This window comes from Takifugu flavidus, chromosome 10, assembly GCF_003711565.1.
Source record: "Takifugu flavidus isolate HTHZ2018 chromosome 10, ASM371156v2, whole genome shotgun sequence".
Lineage (NCBI taxonomy): Eukaryota > Metazoa > Chordata > Actinopteri > Tetraodontiformes > Tetraodontidae > Takifugu > Takifugu flavidus.
In genome coordinates this window covers 2,581,566-2,599,237 of record NC_079529.1, presented here as the reverse complement: position 1 = coordinate 2,599,237, position 17,672 = coordinate 2,581,566, and the positions used below count along the sequence as shown (strand labels likewise).

General features: G+C 46.4%; 2 protein-coding genes across 4 annotated transcripts; one reads left to right on the top strand and one right to left on the bottom strand.

Moving 5' to 3' along the window:
• The first annotated feature begins 2,626 nt into the window (after positions 1-2,626).
• Positions 2,627-9,774, top strand: stx17 (syntaxin 17). Of its 3 annotated transcripts, none has more exons than XM_057046471.1 (7): positions 2,627-2,817; positions 3,647-3,855; positions 3,943-4,008; positions 6,022-6,336; positions 6,515-6,565; positions 7,637-7,723; positions 9,175-9,774. In XM_057046471.1, exons 2-7 carry the CDS (start codon positions 3,733-3,735, stop codon positions 9,418-9,420), a joined length of 888 nt encoding a protein of 295 aa, XP_056902451.1. In that variant the 5' UTR covers positions 2,627-2,817; positions 3,647-3,732; the 3' UTR covers positions 9,421-9,774. The 3 variants fall into 3 exon arrangements, with proteins under 3 accessions (XP_056902451.1, XP_056902452.1, XP_056902453.1); XM_057046472.1 differs by having other exon boundaries at positions 2,663-2,817; positions 3,721-3,855; XM_057046473.1 differs by lacking the exon at positions 2,627-2,817 and having other exon boundaries at positions 6,025-6,336.
• Positions 9,775-9,781: 7 nt separating this feature from the next.
• On the bottom strand, positions 9,782-17,651 carry erp44 (endoplasmic reticulum protein 44). The gene is made up of 11 exons (XM_057046469.1): positions 17,491-17,651; positions 15,895-15,967; positions 15,083-15,122; positions 14,701-14,816; positions 13,766-13,950; positions 13,567-13,682; positions 13,278-13,452; positions 13,093-13,204; positions 12,865-13,006; positions 11,411-11,513; positions 9,782-11,332 (listed from the first exon to the last, which is right to left on the bottom strand). The coding sequence occupies exons 1-11, from the start codon at positions 17,548-17,550 to the stop codon at positions 11,228-11,230; spliced, it is 1,227 nt and encodes a 408-aa protein (XP_056902449.1). The 5' UTR covers positions 17,551-17,651; the 3' UTR covers positions 9,782-11,227.
• Positions 17,652-17,672: the final 21 nt, after the last annotated feature.

Sequence of the window (17,672 nt, the reverse complement as noted above, 5' to 3'; positions counted from 1 at the left end):
CGTGTACACACCTAAACACACACACACGCAGGCACGCACGCGCTTGCACAGACACACACGCACATTAATTCAGCTTAATCCCTTCTTGTGATCCTTGAGGATGCAAATTTCACACCTGGTGAGAAGATTAGATCCTCACAGCAACAAAGATCATTCCTGTCTAATTTGAAGGTTCTCCCAAAATATTTTGTCATGTAATGGAGAGAAGACATAAACGATGCAGTTACCACCGGCTGAATCACATTTAATGGCTTCAGACAGAGACTTCACACTCACGCCAGCTGCCAACGACAATACTAAACTAATAAATTAGGGTATATAAATATAAATTATAGGGTCCTGGTGAAGTTACATTTATTGTTCTGACAAATCAACAAAATCGGTTTCAAAAACAACAACACCGGGATCTTCGACTCAAACCTCCTGCAGAAATGATGACATATAACAACACACACACACACACACACACACACACAGGTACTGACACATGAGCAATATTACTTTGTTCCTCCTCCTCAGTCTGCTGGGGAAATCCCCTGTATTTGGGGACTGTCTCTATCAGCGTTGCCCCCTGCATGGAGCATGTGCCGAAGCAGGAGAGAGAGATAGTGTGCGTGCGTGTGTGTGTGTGTGTAGGGGGGAAGGGGGGGGGGGGGGGTTGTTGTTCTAAATGTCAAGTGTAAAAAGTGCTGCAGATAAGAAGTGGAAACATGCAAAAGGCCCACTCACACGGGATAATTTCAGAGATGGGGAAGGGGAACCCCAGTTATCTTTCCCTTTGCCACAGACAGTCCAATGTATCACACACACACACACACACACACATGAAATAAAGGTGAAAAACTGACATAATCTGACAATTAGCCATGCAACAGTTGAATCATTGGTGAATGTATGTATGAATGTTTTAGCATATTACAAAGTTTTTCTATACGTTAAATCCCAGTATGATACTAATTCCATTCCCACCCTGAGTTATTCAAGATTCAAGATTCAAGATGTACTTTATTCATCACCGGAGGGAAATTGAATTGTAGTAACAGCCTAACGTGGATTAATATAACTGTAGTGTAGGTTTTGTATTTACAAAGTATAAAAATAGAATAAATAAATACAAATAGGATTAGAACGTTATAAGCATATATACAGCAGCTATAAGAATATATATATATAAGAATATATATATATATATAATATATACATATTATAAGCATTATAAGCCTATATACATAAATATAGAATAAAATAGAAATAAAATTACAACATAAACATTATTGTTATTGGCTGGGTTTGGATGAATTATAGAGTTTAATGGTGGACGGCAGGAATGACTTCCTGTCCCGTTCCTTAGAGCAGCGAGGCTGCAGGAGTCTGCTGCTGAAGCTGCTTCTCAGTTTGTCCACTGTGTTATGGAGGGGGGGGGGGGAGGGACTGTCCATGATTGTCCACAATTCCAACACCATCCTGTCCCTCACCACCTAGAAGTTTGCAAGTTTAAATCCAACAACAGACCCGCCTTTTTAATGAGTTTGTTAAGTCTGTTAGCATCCTTAGCTTAGCCTGCTCCCCAGCACACTACAGCAAAGGAGATGGTGCTAGCCATGACAGACTGGTAGAACATGTGGAGCATCCTGCTGCAAACACTGAAGGACCTGAGTCTCCTGAGGAAATAGAGTCTGCTCATGGCCTTCTTGTAGACAGCATCGGTGTTTGTGGACCACTCCAGTTTATTGGAGTCGGACACACAGCTCCGCAGTCTCACAAACTGTGGTCGACCTGTCAGGTAGTCCTCGATCCAAGAAACAAGGGGAGCATCCATCTGCATCTTCTCCAACATAGCCCTCAGCAGTCTTGGTTGGATGGTGTTGAAGGCAGAAGAGAAGTCAAAGAACATGACCCTAACCCTGTCCAAGGAGGAGTAAGCCCTCTGTAGCAGGTATATCACTGCGTCATCAACCCCCACCTTGGGCTGATAGGCAAACTGCAGAGGGTCCTGAAAGGGGCTCACCAGAGGTCTGAGGTGTGTCAGCACCAGCCGCTCCATGACCTTCATAATGTGGGAGGTCACTGCTATTGGCCTGTAGTCACTCGGTGCCACAGGATGGGTCTTCTTCGGCACCGGGACCAGGCAGGATGTCTTCCAAAGCGCTGGGATCCTCTGAAGATGAAAGCTCTGGTTGAACAGGTGCTGCAGTATTCCACACAGCTGCCTGGAGCAGCTCTTCAGCACTCGTGGGCTGATGCCGTCCGGTCCGGCAGCCTTTCTCTGGTTGAGCCTCTCCAGCTCTCTCCTCACCTGGCCAGACGTGAAGGAGAGTCCTGTCGGGGGGATGGGTGATATGTTGGAATCTATGTATAGCAAGTAGTGATAGCTGTCAATATAAATATGAGGATGTGTGTTAGTCACAGGTTCATCAGAACATTACAACAGTTTAACTGAATATTCCATGCAGCACAGTTTTAGTAAATTTGTAGAATGTAATTATTTGTATGTGAACAGTACACTCGCCTAATAAACTTTAATAGAATTAATAGTCTTGACACTATATTGGCAGAAACGTGGTGAATTTTGTTGCTAGATCAATGAAGCCAACAACAAAAAAGTTGTGCTGCTTCACAGTGACGCGGAACGCAAGAGCCGCTACATGTTGGCTTAAGTCGGAGGCCATTTATGGTTGCACCGGGAAGTTGTTTACAAACAAGTAAATCGGACAAAAACCGAAAGGGTTTTCTATAAATAGCAAACATGATAGTTACACCATCATTTAGTTAATTCTCGTTCGAATGAAAACTTAACCGTGGATATTATTGTCAGCGGTAAGTGTCACGGTTGTGCGACCTGCTTAATTTTTTCGATGATCGACTTTAATGTGCAGTTGATAATGATTTCTAATCTCGTTGGAATCTTAGTCACATTGTTTCCCTTTAGTCGTTTCAGTGCTTAACAAAGTGCCAGTTATTAAACCAACGCCAACTAATTTAGCCTCAAAACTATATATGAGTGTACAAAGGTATGTCTCTACTCAGTGAGGGTTAAATATTGACTCAGGCAGAGTGGTTATCTAAATTTGTTAATTTGTGCATTTCTTTCAATTTCCTTGTTTAGCTAATTACCTACTGAATCCCTAAATTTATATATTTGCCATATTTATACTATACTGCCTTTTACCACCCCATCGGGAGTTGTCTTGTGAGTTGGGAATGGGTTTATATAGTTTAGCCACAACTTGAAATTGGACAGGAAGCTTAAAGCAGAACAAGTTTTAAAGCGGATTAGTGTCATTATCTAACGCATAATGTTGCAGACACAGGGTAAATGTTCCTATATAAACAGGCCGTAGAGGTTGCTCAGTGAAGTGGGCACTTTTGGACCAAAGCCTCGTGGCTCTGGTCCTGTCCAGAGCAATGGAAAAGGTCCTGCAGGTCCTCAGGTCGCCTCTTATCTTTTGCTGCCGAGGGAACATGGAGCGGCCCTGGCTGGTGCCGGCCGAATCGCTGCACCTCAACTTGTTGGGCTTTTGTGAATCCCGTGTAAACCAGCGTCATTGAGGCACCAGATTTAGATGCGTGGGAAGATGTCTATGTATCACAGTTTATTCGTTTGATTTATGGGTCTATGAGGATCCTACTTTTCTGGTATTTACAGTGACTGTGGGGGTAGTGAGATAAAACCGAGCAGGTGCAGCATCTAACGTCCGTAGAGGTGTTGGCTGTGGGCAGTGAGCAGGACACATGGCAGAGGAAGGCAACAAGCTGACACTGAGGCGCCTGGAGGCACCAATCCACAAGTTCATTAAAGTGGCTCTACCCACGGACCTGGAGAGGCTGCAGAAACACCACAATAACGTACTGAAGGTGAAGAGTGACCTTCCATCCTCACATCCACACGTTTCATTCTGGTCTGGACATGGATAACAGACAGTTGCTCCTTTGCCTTTGCAGTACCAGCACAGCCAGCAGTGGGACCGGCTTCATCAGGAGCAGATCAACGCCAGCAGAACAGTTCAGGTATGAGTCTGAATGAAGTGATTAAAGGCAGCATGAGCAGGATTCTTCTTCTCTCGTCAGGATCTTGGTTGTCGTGTAAAATGCAGCAATCAGACACTACATAATGATGCCATTAATATCAGTATTACTATAATAATAATAGTAAAGTATCACCCAGGCCGATGTGTGGATGTGGCAGTGATGCAGATGGTGTGATGCTCTCTCAAATGAGCACATCTCAATAACAACTCTGGCTTTGGCTTCAAATGTAGAGGCTTCGATTTGAAAGCAACTCGTTTATCCACCATTTTGGATTATTAATTTGAAAGTGGAGGACCAATGAGGGTGCTTTGATCCAGGTAGAAAGACAAGTGAACGGGGAGAACTGTCTCATTCTTTCAGCAGGCTGTGCTGCGCCCCAGCTGCCTCTGCCTGCCTCAGGAGGAGGAGGTGTGTTGTCCTAGATGGCATCATGTGATGACAATTAGATGTGTGATGGCAGAGGATGTCCTCGAGAAAAGCATTACAATCCTTTTCCACATATTCCATTTAAAGGTCATGTGATAACCACCAGACATCTAGTGCAATGAAGACCACACTGTAGCCAGAAGCTCTTGAATTACGCATTTTGTTGTGCCTACGTACATATAAATATGTAAAGTGCATGAAGATTTTAAAGTCCATAGTTGTTTCTATTTAGAGAATGAGATGCACCTCTTTAGTTTCAGCAAAGCCTCAGAGTTGTAGCCATGCAAACTGTGTGACTTTTGTGTGTGTGTGGGTGTGTGTGTGTCTGTGAGAGAGGGAGACAGTACTTGAGTTGCCTTCAGGGATGTTGTTGCCTGGAAGCCACCTTGTCTCTGAAGGTGAAGTAACTCCAAACAGGCGCACGTCTATCCTCTCACCATCGCCCAGCAGACCTCAGGGACACACGCAGAGTGCTTTCCCGTGTCATCGTAGTGTTAATATAGAGGTGGGGGTGAGTTTGCTTTACCTTGGATGCGTGCAGGGACCACGACCCGACTACCAGGAGAGCCAGACGAGGTCCCACAGGTCTGGAAAGCTGATTGGTCTGAAGCTCCAGCCTAAATGAACTTGTTAAATCAAAGAAAATAAAAAAAAATCCGTATCATTGCGCATTTGCCTCGTGTTCATACACACATCAACTCAACTGTTAATTGATATGTGGAGTGCACGTGGGAGAGAGGAGAAAAGCTTCGTTAACTGCTGAAGCCCTGCGGGTAAGGGAGAGTAGATAAACCAGGAGCGACATCACTACTCTGTTTTAAAAAGCAGCAGATTCAGAAGACAAAAATAAAGGTACATTACACGTATACATGAATCCACACGGACAGTTGTCGAAATGTATGCTAACATCCCACCTGTAACCATGTTGGCATTTGTCTCTAAGTGAAATTAAATCAAGGATAGCATTATACCAGTTAGTGTGTGTGTGTGTGTGTGTGTGTTCGTTTACTTTATTTAAGTCTATATAAAATCTTAGGCTTACGCGAGCGACTTTAATCGCCATGTTTTTCAGCTTTGTGCATAAGAGGGCGACTCCATTCACCCACGTATGTTTATTCATTTCGAGTCATTAGCAGGAGGTGTGATGGTCGGGGACGTCCTCCCCCGGGGGCCCGGGTCATGCTTCAGCCTGGAGGGCTGATGGCTGGGGTGTAATCCTCCTGTCACCCTCAGGGTACTGTTGGCTGGGGGAGGCTGCTGTTCCCCAGCCTCATATCTGAACCCTATTAAGCCCCAACACACACACACACACACACACACCGGCATTTCCTCATGCCAACAGTTTACTAGGAGGCCGAAGATGTCAATATGTGCACGTTCCTGCTGTGCATGTGAATGTTGTGTCCTGTGTCGATTCTTAACAGGCTGACAGGGCAGAAACGGCGTTATTACAGGAATGACTGTCGGTGATCTGTATGTCTGTCCACTCATTTCTTCTTCTCTTCCTCACTGAACTTTGATGCCGTCCTCCTGAAAAGCTCGTTTCTCCCCCCCCCCCCCCCGCAGCAGTTGAGAGCAAACGTTCGAGAAATGGAGAAGCTGTGCGCCCGCGTCCGAGCCGACGACGCCGCTGCCCTGGAAGTGCTGGTTCAGCCAATCAGAGACATGGCGTTGGCGGCCGTGCAGGACTTCCTGCTCCTGCACTCCAGGCCCGTTTCACAGCCTCCGTCGCCGCCGGCAGCGGCTCCGACCTCCAGCTGCGCCGCTTCCCGCGATGACGCCGGGGAAGAGGAGCCGGCGCCTGTCGGGCACAGCCAGCTCCAGCTCCCAGAAATCCCCGCGGATCAGAGCGCAGCAGAGTCCTGGGACAACCTGGAAGAGGCGAGCACGACGCTTCCTGGCGTCAAGGCAACACTGTTGCTTCACGATTTAGACTTGAGCGTCACTTTTAACATATGCAGCCTCAAAACCCTTGGAAATAGATCCCAAATTCACCATGTTTTGAAGTGAAGCAGACTTAGACTTTGACCTTTCCTGTGCTGTTTTCGATTCACTTTAGGACCTGAAGGAGCTGAGTGGCTTAGTGACGGAGTTCTCTCTGCTCGTCCATGTGAGTACCAACATCCACGTGCACCGTTTCACCCCTGCGGATGAAAACAATGTGACAGAGGTGTTTCTGTAGCGTTTCTAAGAAGCGGCGCGTACTTGACCATTTGTGTTGCCGGGCAGGGACTCCCGTGAGAGGAGGCTACACATCAGCTCAGGACGACTGCTGGGGGGCCCCAGAGGGCCCCTTCACCATGGCGAGAGGAGGGAGAAGGGAGGATATGGGGGGGGTAACCATCAGAGCAGGTGGAGAAGAGACGGTTCGCATTATCACTCTATCCTCGGGGATGGAGAGAGAGAGAGAGAGCAAAGGAGCGATAACAATGAAAAGCAAAGGAGGAGAGAGGAGATGTAGTTAGGTTTAAAAAACCCTGTTACAGCCATGGGGGAGGGGGGAGAAAGAGCATAGACATGTTATTGTGGCGTCTCATGGGTGAAAGATGCCGTTGGGGGAGACATACAGTATTCCAGCACTCAGCCACGGTGGAAACGGCGAGCGGTTCTGTCGGCGTGCGTCACGGCGGGAGCTCCTTCCAGTTCTCGTCTTCGTTTTTCCCAGTTTCTGTCGCGTCTCCAAACCGATTCTGACCGTGATTTTTGCTCCTCCGCTCCGGGACGGGCGTGCGCATGCATTCCGCAGGTGACGGGAGGAGCGTCGTTCCAAGCGAGGAGCCTAAGAAGCATCGTTTCGCTCAGAGAAGGCGAGAGATGCTGAGAAGAGGTGATGAAAACAAGGCCTTTTTTGTTTGGTCACTGTGTCCGTCCAGGCCGCACATGGAGAGAGACAGCTGCCACTCTGAATATTTCATGAGACACACACACACACACACACACACACACACACACACAGAATAAGACCCCCTGCGCCTGTGAAATCTCTTGAATATGCGCACACACTTGAGCTGTGGGCACGAGTTTATCGGAAAAAGAGAAGCATGATACGCAACAGGTGGTCGAGCTGTCACATGTATGTGTATGTGTGGTTGACTATTCATGCCTGAGTGTGTGTGTGTGTGTGCACACACACGCGTGTGTGTGTTAATATGTGTTAGTGTGTCTAACCCCTGTACATCAGTCCCAGCAGGAGAAGATTGACAGCATAGAAGACAACGTCAACACAGCCGCTGCCAACGTGGAGGAGGGGGCCAAGAGCCTGGGGAAGGTGTGTATGTGTGTGTCCTGATAATCTGATGTGTGTGTGTGTGTGTGTGTGTGTGTGTTAGATTGGGTAGATCGATGGCACTTTGCCTCCCAGCCATTCCACAGCGTTTGTCCCTATTGATCCACTCGAATACGGAGGAAAGCTGCAATTAAGAAAATAGAGAGGGATGGAGAAGAGGAAGAGTGTGATAGAGAGTTTGAGCATGTGTGTGTGTGTGTGTGTGTGTGTGTGTGTGTGTGTGTGTGTGTGTGTGTGTGTGAGCTGCACTTTGAATCCCTATTCCATAGTCTTTAAAGCTCAGTGTTCGGTCGGACAGCTCACTTCCCTTCACACATATCACACACTGGAAATGTTGTGTTTTCAATACTGCAAATGAATCATCTCGTTCTGACAAACAAGCACTCACGTCAGCAAGATTAGTTTTATACGGAGTTTTCCAACTTTCCAGTCGTGAGGACTAAACTATCAGACATGTGAAGCTGCTGGTATTTGTGATTTATGGCCAGAGGAAGGAGGAAACGCGTGTGTGGGGTTTCATCGCCCATGGTCATCCTGGAATGACGCTTGTGCTGCTCATATTTGCAACAAAAACAATGCAGTGACTGTAAGATCTGGCTAATTCTGATTATTCTTAAACCAAAGTCTCCCCCAAAGGTCAAATCCAGGGCGTCATGTGACCTGTGAGAAAGTCATTGTGAGCAGGTTGGAGTGATGGCTGATTCTGCAGTTGCTCCTGGGTCAGACGTTGAATTAAATATAAAAAGAAATTCATTTCAAAGCTAATTTATTTACATTGTGACTCATTTAAATGCAGTTGAATCGAACTCGGCTCTGCTGGATTTCCTGTAAATCCGAGCTTCAAAGTTTTTCCGGCATCAAACAGCTTGAACTTTAAACAAATTCCATAAACGCCGTCTGGAACATATACCTTCCTAATATTTAAATCAAAGGCACCTTAATGGTGACGCAAGCGAAGACTTTATGGGGGTGGGGGTGGTGTCGAAAGCTGGTAATCTGTCATCAGGTCAGCGGCACACCCGCCCGCTCCCGCCGTCCTTTTAACTCCGCTCAGATGAAATTAAAACCCCCTCAGCCACCCCCAGGAGGGGGGGGGCATCAGCTTTTGAACCGGATTAATTTTACGGTGGAGTGTTAATCAAATGCGCGCGGCTGTGCGTGCACGTTGGCGTTTGTCATCAGCAAAGCGCCGCCTTCTGCTCTGAAGATAACGGCGGTAATAACACGCAGGTCGCATCTTTGTGATTTCACCTGAACAGAGATAATGGCGCCGCCTTTAATGCGGCTCTGCCAGCAGATTTACATTCCACAGGGTTGTTTGTGCCCCCCCCCCTCCACAGGGGCGGTGTGTGATCATGAAAGGATAAAACATTCCACCTCTGTCTGTCTGTCTGTCCACCAAACTATGACACCGTTCCTTCTCCCGTCTCCAGGCGGCGGGCTACAAGTTGGTGGTGCTGCCGGTCGCCGGTGCGTTGCTGGGCGGCGTTCTAGGAGGTCCGCTCGGCCTGCTGGCCGGTTTCAAAGCTGCAGGGGTCGCCGCCGCTCTCGGGGGCGGCGCTCTGGGATTCGCGGGGGGCCGCATGGTCCAAAAACAACGCAAGGCCCGATTGGACCTGAGGATGAAACAACTGACGGCGCCCCCGCCGGGAGACGAGGAGTCGGACAAAGACAAGTGACTCCGGCCGTCACCTGGTCGCCGACTGACCAATCGGAAGTGCAGAAACTGATCACATGACGGGACAGAACGGACGAGCTGTTCTGTGACTGTTCCTTTGATCTTTCCGCCAGGGTATCGACCCACCTTTATAGATCTACCTGTGATCACGTCCCATCTCTACTTCATGAAGATAAACAGGCAGCCAGCTGTGAGATGATGCGTAGCTGTAATTTAACTGTGTAGCTGATGGTTTTGTGCACGAGCACCACAGTGCCTTTGAGCATTACAACTGGCCAACCTGTACTGTGTGTAATGCTGCTTCATCAAATAAAAGGTTCTTGTTTGAAGACCAGTGAGGAAAAACGGCACCAGACGGCAGGTTTCTGTAAAATGATTTTTAATTTATGATTCTGCTCTTGACCTTGTCCTCTGAGATGACTGTTTATTCTCTAGAAACGGCACAACGCTGCTCAGGGTTCCATATGTTGACTTCATCTACCCACAAGCGGCGGTTTCCGTCACCCACATCTGCCCTTCCGACCTTTCGTCCGGGACTTGAACTTGTACCGAAAACGCCAAACTCAACATTACTAAGAGGACGTGAATGAGTCTTTGAGGTGTTAAACTCTGGGAAGGACAGTCTGTTCTCCTCCAACATGACGCATCTGACAACAGTGAAAACAGTCGCATCACAAACGTCTGGATGTTTCTCTCGCTCTTCCCAAGGTCACAACACAGGGTTTCCATTTTTGTACTTCATGTGCCCATTAAAGAAGGAAAAAAGACCAGATCTGCTTTAGGGTGAGAAACGTTTAAGAGGGGCGGAAGCAATCGACATTTAACTTTGGTTTTCATGTGTCGACACAATGTTTTCCGTGGTTTAAGGAGAAAAGAATCTGTTTCTAGATACTGAACATCTGGCACATTTAGACCTTCAATGAGCCCCGATGACTTGTGCAAATTAAAGTACAAACGGGGGGGGGGGGGGGGAGTCAAATGATGGCATCAGCTAATGTCTGGCAATTTACTTGGCAAATTTATATTGTTTGAATGCAAATTTCATGTATAGAAAAAAAGAAAAAGGCTGCTTCCACCAGGCTTCATCATGAGGAAGTCCTCATTACACCCAGCATGACTCAGTCCCATAAAACAGTAGTAGATCAAATGGTCCAAAGGGTGGATACCGTTTTAAAACAAGTGTTTAGTACCAGGTAAGACGGGCAGCTCAGGGAGGGAGGAGTCTCAAAAATAGTTTCCTGTTCCTTCAAACCCGAGTGAGTGCAGATACAGGAGGTCTGGCTGCTTCAAACGGACGTCTCCTCTCAATGTTTAGGTACAAATTATTCAGGGATGGGCGAAGTCAGATAAGGTTGGGGACAGAGAGGAACCATACCAAACTGGAGTGGGGAAGAGGGGGGGGTTCTAAAAAAGCGCTGGTCAGTGGAAATAACCAAAAATCAAATAAAGAAAACTCTGCATTTAATTTAGAGCAACGACGAGACTTCCCATGTAGCATTGACATATTTACAAGATCCCAACAATAAAAGTAAACCACGCTACCCCCGAGCCCACACTTCCTTCTTTACCCTAATTCCACTGAACCCAAAATAAAAACTGTACGTAGTTATGAAAATATAGGTTATTCCAACATGCTTCAGCTGGACAGCGCTCCTTCACCTTTTCCTTCCTCTTCCTCCTCCTCCTCCTCCTCCTCCCCTTCTCTAAGGGTGTTGGGTGTTAGTCCCGTTGACTTGTCCCAAACCTAACCCCCTCCCGGACCCTGGAGCCTGGCATCGAGTCTCAGGCTTGTTGGAAGGCTGCTGAGGTCACAGTTCATCGCGGTCTCGACTGAGGATTGTGTAGCGGGTCTCGCTGGGCGCCAGCTTCTGGAACGAGCTCTTTGGGGGGCTGCTGGCCACTTCGCTCTCCTCCTGAGGACAAACAGGACATTTTGGAAGCGTTAGGATTCCAATCGGCTCGTCTTTACCCCCCCCGCCCCGCTGTCAGACCTGTCCAGGTGTGCTGTTCGTGGGATCGGGTCCATGGTGGAACTCCCTGTGCAGCTTTCCAGAATGAAGGTCCAGGACAAACTGCTTCAACTTTCCAGGGATACTGAAAGAGTCGATACACACGTCACATATAGCATCTCCAAGCTGTAACTCATGACAAGCTGCATTCTGGGTACACAAAGGACAGTTTAGCCTCTTAATCCCAGGCACAGAAACACCACTGTTGGGGAGCCAGGAAAGACCCAGAATGCTCCTGTAGTTCTTGTGTGCTGGGTATTAACTCTGCATTTGACATTCCAAGGGTCCAGTGATAAAGAGCCGATCAGAGCTGATATGAGAGCGAGCAGCTAAAGAGGACATTAGCCCCTGCAGACATGTCAGACGGCATCGATCCGTATCAACACTGTCCTGTGAAGTGCGTGCATTAATGACAGGTCATGAGCCGGCCCCCCCGTCACAGACGGTTAACCCCGTGTGTCAGAGCAGGGTGAAGAGACGCACGCATGCACCCACGCACAAGCGCATATGCACGCACGCATATAGCATCCACGGCGCTAACATAGTTACCAGCCCTGCGCTACATGCAACGGTGATGTGATGTGATTAGCTTGTGGAGGGCTGGTCAGTCCTCAGGGCTTCTGTCTATCTGATCAGACCCTGATTGGGGACTGGGAGGGCGGTGGCGTCGTGGTGGGGGACAGAATAAATAAGATTAAATTAGATTAGACTGGATTAGTTTAGCTCTTATTGCACGTGCCAAATCATGTCACATTAGCTACGGTGTCCTGGCCCATTCATAAAGGACTGATTTTAGGAGGTGTGACATTTCTCTGTGTTGGATACACACTTGATAATTGTGGGTGTGTGTGGATGAGCGAGCAATGGGGATGAAATTAACTTTATTTTAGAAAACCTTGTTAGAAACAAATTCAACGCTCAAAAATGTCCAAAAGAATGCTGTGCAAATAAGAGCGATGTGACATGTACATGATTCATTTGTTCATTTGTGTGTGTGTGTGTGTGTGTGTTTTATACTCACTCACAGTCTTAAAGATTTAAGCTGCCTTCTAAGCATTTATTAAAAGGTTTGCCGTTTGTGATACTAGTTCTATATTTTATAAGAAGAATTCATGTCTGTAGTGTATGAAAACTACTTGTATAAACAAGGGTCCTGCGTCTCATTTCAACCCCATAATAACTTCCAGTTGACAACTTGTGTAATTATAGAGCTTTAAGAGTGATGTTGGCTGATCTGGGGTTAAACCGAGACATTATAAATGTGTACAGATTGGGCCTCTGTTGGGTGAAAGTCTTTATTTAGTCGTCTCTCCTTCAACATCACCCCCCCCCACACACACACACACACTTTTAGGCAGGTTTCATTGTCTGTGTGAGTGTTAAAACGTGCACACGCACGGCTGCAGTGTATAAAAGTGTATTTTTGGGGGACTTACTTCAGATCTTTGAAGTCTGGAAAGACGTACATGTGTCGGAATGAGTCGATGGCGATGACGGGACAGTCGGTGGGAGATTTCTGGATGTGGAGCAAAGGATGACGGAACTTCTCACAGTCTGCGTGCAGGAAGTTTATTGTGCCTGGAAAAAAATAAAAAGAAAAAGAAAAGCCAACATTGTGAACATGTTTGTTGTTTGGCTCCTAAGTAAATAAATTGAAAACGGACCTTTTTCGCTGATGAGCTGGCGCGCCACTTCCTGCTGGAACTTCTCTAAACTCTCTGTGTCGTCATTGATGTGGAACAAGATAAGGAAAGGCAGTCCTTCTTCGGTCAGTTCCTGGAAAAGCACAGACAGATGAGACCGAGCGGCGGCCCGGCGTCACCTCGGCCGTGACACGACGGGAACCCACCTCTCCGTTTTCGAAGGTGATCTCCCTGACCAGAGGCACACACTTGTCCTGGGCCCAGGCGTAGGCCAGGTCGAAGCTGGCGAGCGAGCCGAGGTAGACCATGTCAGGAACGTTCTCCCCCACAGGTTTGTAGATCATGTTGTCTCCCCCGACACGCTCGGACTCAGACGCGGGCCTATTAAAAAAGGAAGCGGCTCAGATATCAAACAGGACCAAGGTTAAATATCCGGGACACCTGGGCTCCATTTGAATGAATTCCTGGGAATGGTTCGAAGGCCGGGAGGCTCACCCAAAGGCAGCGGAGAAAGTGCAGTCATCTCGAAGGATGTTGGCAACCTTTTCATACGCGTGGTAGTTGTCAGAGTCCTTGGTCTCGAAGTAGCCGATGATATTTCTCTTACTCCTCTGTGAGATGAAGAGAGGAGGAATGAAGCCATTTTATCTGAGGAAAGCGTCTGTTTTACAGACGGAGCGCGTTGGCCACTCACGTCCACGGTATTGGCCTCTTCCATCGTCAGCAGCTCCTTCACGGGGTCGACCTGCTGCTGGCGGATGAAGTCGGCGATGGCGACCACTGACCTCTGACCCCTGTACTCCCGCTTCATCATCATCCCATTGCGAAACAACTTCAGCGTGGGGTACTTATTGATGCGGTACCGCTGGGCTATGTCCGCTACGGAGAGAAGTTAGGTGAAGGAAAACAGATCAGTTGATGAAGAGGAAGAAGAAACGCGCGAGGACGGCCGGATAAGGAGGCGGGGGGGGGGGGGGGGGGGCGGCAGTTAAACCGCGGTTTGAAAACACTGCCTTCAGTCGGCTCTGTGCTCTGATCTCGCACATGAAAGCTCCCCCCTCCCGCGGGGAGCAAATATTCTCTCTGTGCAGGCTGAATGGGCGGCTGCGTGTGCATGTGGCAGGTGTCAATCTCCCCGCGGGACGTCTCTAAGCCTCACATCTTCACAGGAAGCAGCAGTTTTGTCATTAGTCTTCAAACAGTTTGGAGGTCATCAATAATTCCCTTTAATTTGCTTTATCTCAAAAGGCCGCGTGGCTGCGCTTTGGTGTGCCGGCCATCTATGCGGACATATGCGTATCAAAAATATAGGCGTGCACGCATCAGATGAGCTTATTATGCGGGTTAGGGCTTACAATATGGCCAATTAGGCTCCCAGACTGGCTCAGTTCATCTAACTCATGAGCAGGTAATTGCCTGAACTGTTGACTCTCATCTTTCTGTCATTTTAGAGATTAGATGAGGAAACCGAAAGCACGACGATACCCACATATAAACAAGGTATAAACACGGCAGCTGGCTACCAGAAGAATGATTTCATCGTAGCAAAAAACACGCTAGTCCAGTAAAACCAGGTGGGTAACTGCTGATGTCGGCAATGTTAGGATGAAGAAAATGGACGACACTCACAGTGCTGGTCGCAGTCGACGCGGGCGAACACCACCTGATGGGTGCTGGGGAACTCCTCCCTCACTATGTTTGATGCCTCCTCAAAAATTGGATGAAGCATCTGACTGAACCTGCACCTGTGTAAAGAGAAAATGTTTAGTCTTAGGATTACAGGAGTGTGAAGCCAAAACGGGAATAGGTAACGCACAAGGAGACATTCTTCATTTCCTCTCATCCCTGAAGCATTAAGGTTAAACCTCCTGACAAAGCATTGTCATCAAACTATTCTCTGGACGGCAGCAATCTAACTGGAAATCTCTGCAACATGGGCAAAATGCAATTTAAAGATCTCTGACATATTACAAAGGTCAAAGGTGACTGAAGAGAAGCAACACACACTTACCAGTCTGCGTAAAAGTTCACCAACGCCACGCCAGCATTATCTGCACAGAAACACACCACAGGATATTAATAGGAGCCCCCATATGAACCCGATCACTGAAACCCACGTTACGCTAATAAAAGGGATACTCTGCTTTTAATAAATGCACTTAGATGCATCAGCATTTAATCTGGTTTCACTGATGAAAATCCAACTGCACGACTAACGGTGTTATGAAACGACTTAATGGTCTTTGGGTCAGCTTACATCTAAAGTAGGGCTCTCCTCAGAAGAGTTCGTTTATTTTAACGCAGCACGAACACACAACAGTGCAGACATGGAGTTGTTAATTGCTCAGGTTGAAATGTTACGTTTTTATTTCTCTCTGCTGCTTGTTGCAGCACAGTCCAAATATTTCAAGACACCACATTTTCCCCCAGATGTTGCCACATTTTTCTGCCGAGCTCTTTCTGTTGCAGCTGAAGTTCTTAAAGGACACTTGAGGCAGAGTCTCTTCGGAGGCCGTGATGCAGAAACGCAGCAGCGGTTTTGTGTTGGAGAACACGTGCATTCACACACCCGGAGCCGCTCGCATCAACGGGCCCAGAACCAATCAAATAAAGGACCGAACAGTTTCTGCACCTTCCTCCAGTCCAAGAAAAACAACATCCTGCTATTTGTTCTTTACATTAGGTTTAAAATGACATCAATTTATGCTATAGAAGCATAATCTAGAATGGTAGGAGGTTAAAATTAACATTACCTATTAGTAGGTTTTTCAAAATTAAACAATTCTACAATTTAGCTTGAGACAGAAAAATGTCTTTACTTACTTAGGACCTCATCAATGTTGCCCGAGTCCAAATGTACAATCTCTGCCTTTCCAGGAGACGACAGGCCCATCACCTAAAGACAAAGAAATCCCATTATTAGACAGCTATTGAAGGGAAATAATTAAAAGATGTTTAATTTAGAAAACCTCTGTTTGTCTGATTAATAATCCACTCATTACTAAAGGCATAAGGGCCGAGTAAACTAGAGTATTTAGGAAAATTGTTAACTAGCTTCAACAAACGGAGTACATTGACTGCCACGCTGTTGCCTGAGAAACGGTGCTTTATACCAATAAGCTAAATCTGTAGCGCGTTCTTTACTCAGTGCAATTTCCTGGTGACCTCAGAAAGTAAAGCAATCCTGAAGGTCAAAGATGTGATCTCACAAGTTCAGTTTGGTTGCAATGTTGTGAAAAAGTAACACCGAATTTAGCAGCAGGGAAAAAAACAAGGACAGAGACATTTTATTCTGGCCACTTTAAAGTTGTGTTAATTTGAATTTCATTATAATTGAGTGCCCACAGGTTGAATGCATATGTAAAATGAAAGACTACACCTTAAACAACCATCCTGTACCTACTGCAACTAAGTGCTCTTCAAACAGGATATGCAGTATCTATTTTAACATCAGGCTGAGATACAACTGTAATTCTTAATAAACATTTCTTTACCTGATAATAATTATTTTCCTGTCAATTAACTTTTCTCTCCATAACGTTGTCACAGATGACATGAAGGATATATGTCCTCTGACTTTTAAAATTGTATTATCTTAACTTTAAAAGTACATAGACACTTTGTCGGTGTGGACCAGTGAAGATTAAGCACAATTGCAGGACAGTTATGCTGGATTTATTACAATCAAACAGTTGTAACAGCGGTTTTCAGGGTTTTGTCTTAGGCCCAAAGTTAAAACAGCCCAACTAGTGCACTGGTTTTAGTTCCGGGTTGTCAACCAATCAGAATGAGCCACAACAGAGGACTTGACCAACCATAAAGCTTCACTTACTTAGATATACAGCTGCACGATGAGTCGCATTCGAAATTCAAGTAACGCGTAAAATCAAATATGTGGTTAATCAAACACAAGAGTCTCGCCCCTAAAGTAATCACCACGGTTAGACGAGCAATGCTAACACTTAGCATTCCCATCACACCTCTTAATCTAGCTTCAACTGGATACTTCTCTAAACGACAAACTTAAAACATGACCTTACAAAGGTCGCTTTTAGTTCTGATACAAACAATTTATTACCCCTGAAGCACTGGAGTCAATTCATATCGTTTATGCCGGCGGATTGTTATATTGAGCTAATGTAACTTCACACTGATGCTAAGTTAACAGCTGCATAATTTGAGTACTTATAAGAGTAACGTGGCTAATCAAAACATCTGTTCAATGGCAGTGCTAAATGACTGCAATTCCAGCATGGATTTAATATTATCTTAACTACTTTAAAAGCCACGTCTCAAGTCAGCAGCTAGCTAGCGGCGAATCACCAGCTGCAAGCTATTGAACGCTATTTGGCTGCCGCTAGTCTTAGTTATCAAAGAAAACAGTGTATTCCACAGCTAAAAAAGAAGAAACATACTTACCAGTAGTAAAACCGAGATGAAGCGGATATCAAGAAAGACTGATATTGCTAATAGTTTCATTGCACAATGTAATTATTGGAGGTGTTGGTGTTGAACCTTCCCAGTCTGTCTCGACGCCGCTCTTCTTCTTCCTGCAAGAGGAAGTCGACGTCGAACCAACCTCACTGTGACAACGGAAAACA

Bases quoted from the DNA above. Each gene is read 5' to 3' on its own strand.
- erp44 (XM_057046469.1), bottom strand. From the start codon at position 17,550: ATGAAACTATTAGCAATATCAGTCTTTCTTGATATCCGCTTCATCTCG. The intron at 13,683-13,765 runs GTGAGTGGCCAA...TTCATCTCACAG, and splicing joins AAGAGGCCAATACCGTGGAC to AGGAGTAAGAGAAATATCAT. The intron at 13,007-13,092 runs GTCCGTTTTCAA...ATTTTTTTCCAG, and splicing joins CCAGCTCATCAGCGAAAAAG to GCACAATAAACTTCCTGCAC.
- stx17 (XM_057046471.1), top strand. From the start codon at position 3,733: ATGGCAGAGGAAGGCAACAAGCTGACACTGAGGCGCCTGGAGGCACCA. The intron at 4,009-6,021 runs GTATGAGTCTGA...CCCCCCCCGCAG, and splicing joins ACGCCAGCAGAACAGTTCAG to CAGTTGAGAGCAAACGTTCG. The intron at 6,566-7,636 runs GTGAGTACCAAC...CCTGTACATCAG, and splicing joins AGTTCTCTCTGCTCGTCCAT to TCCCAGCAGGAGAAGATTGA.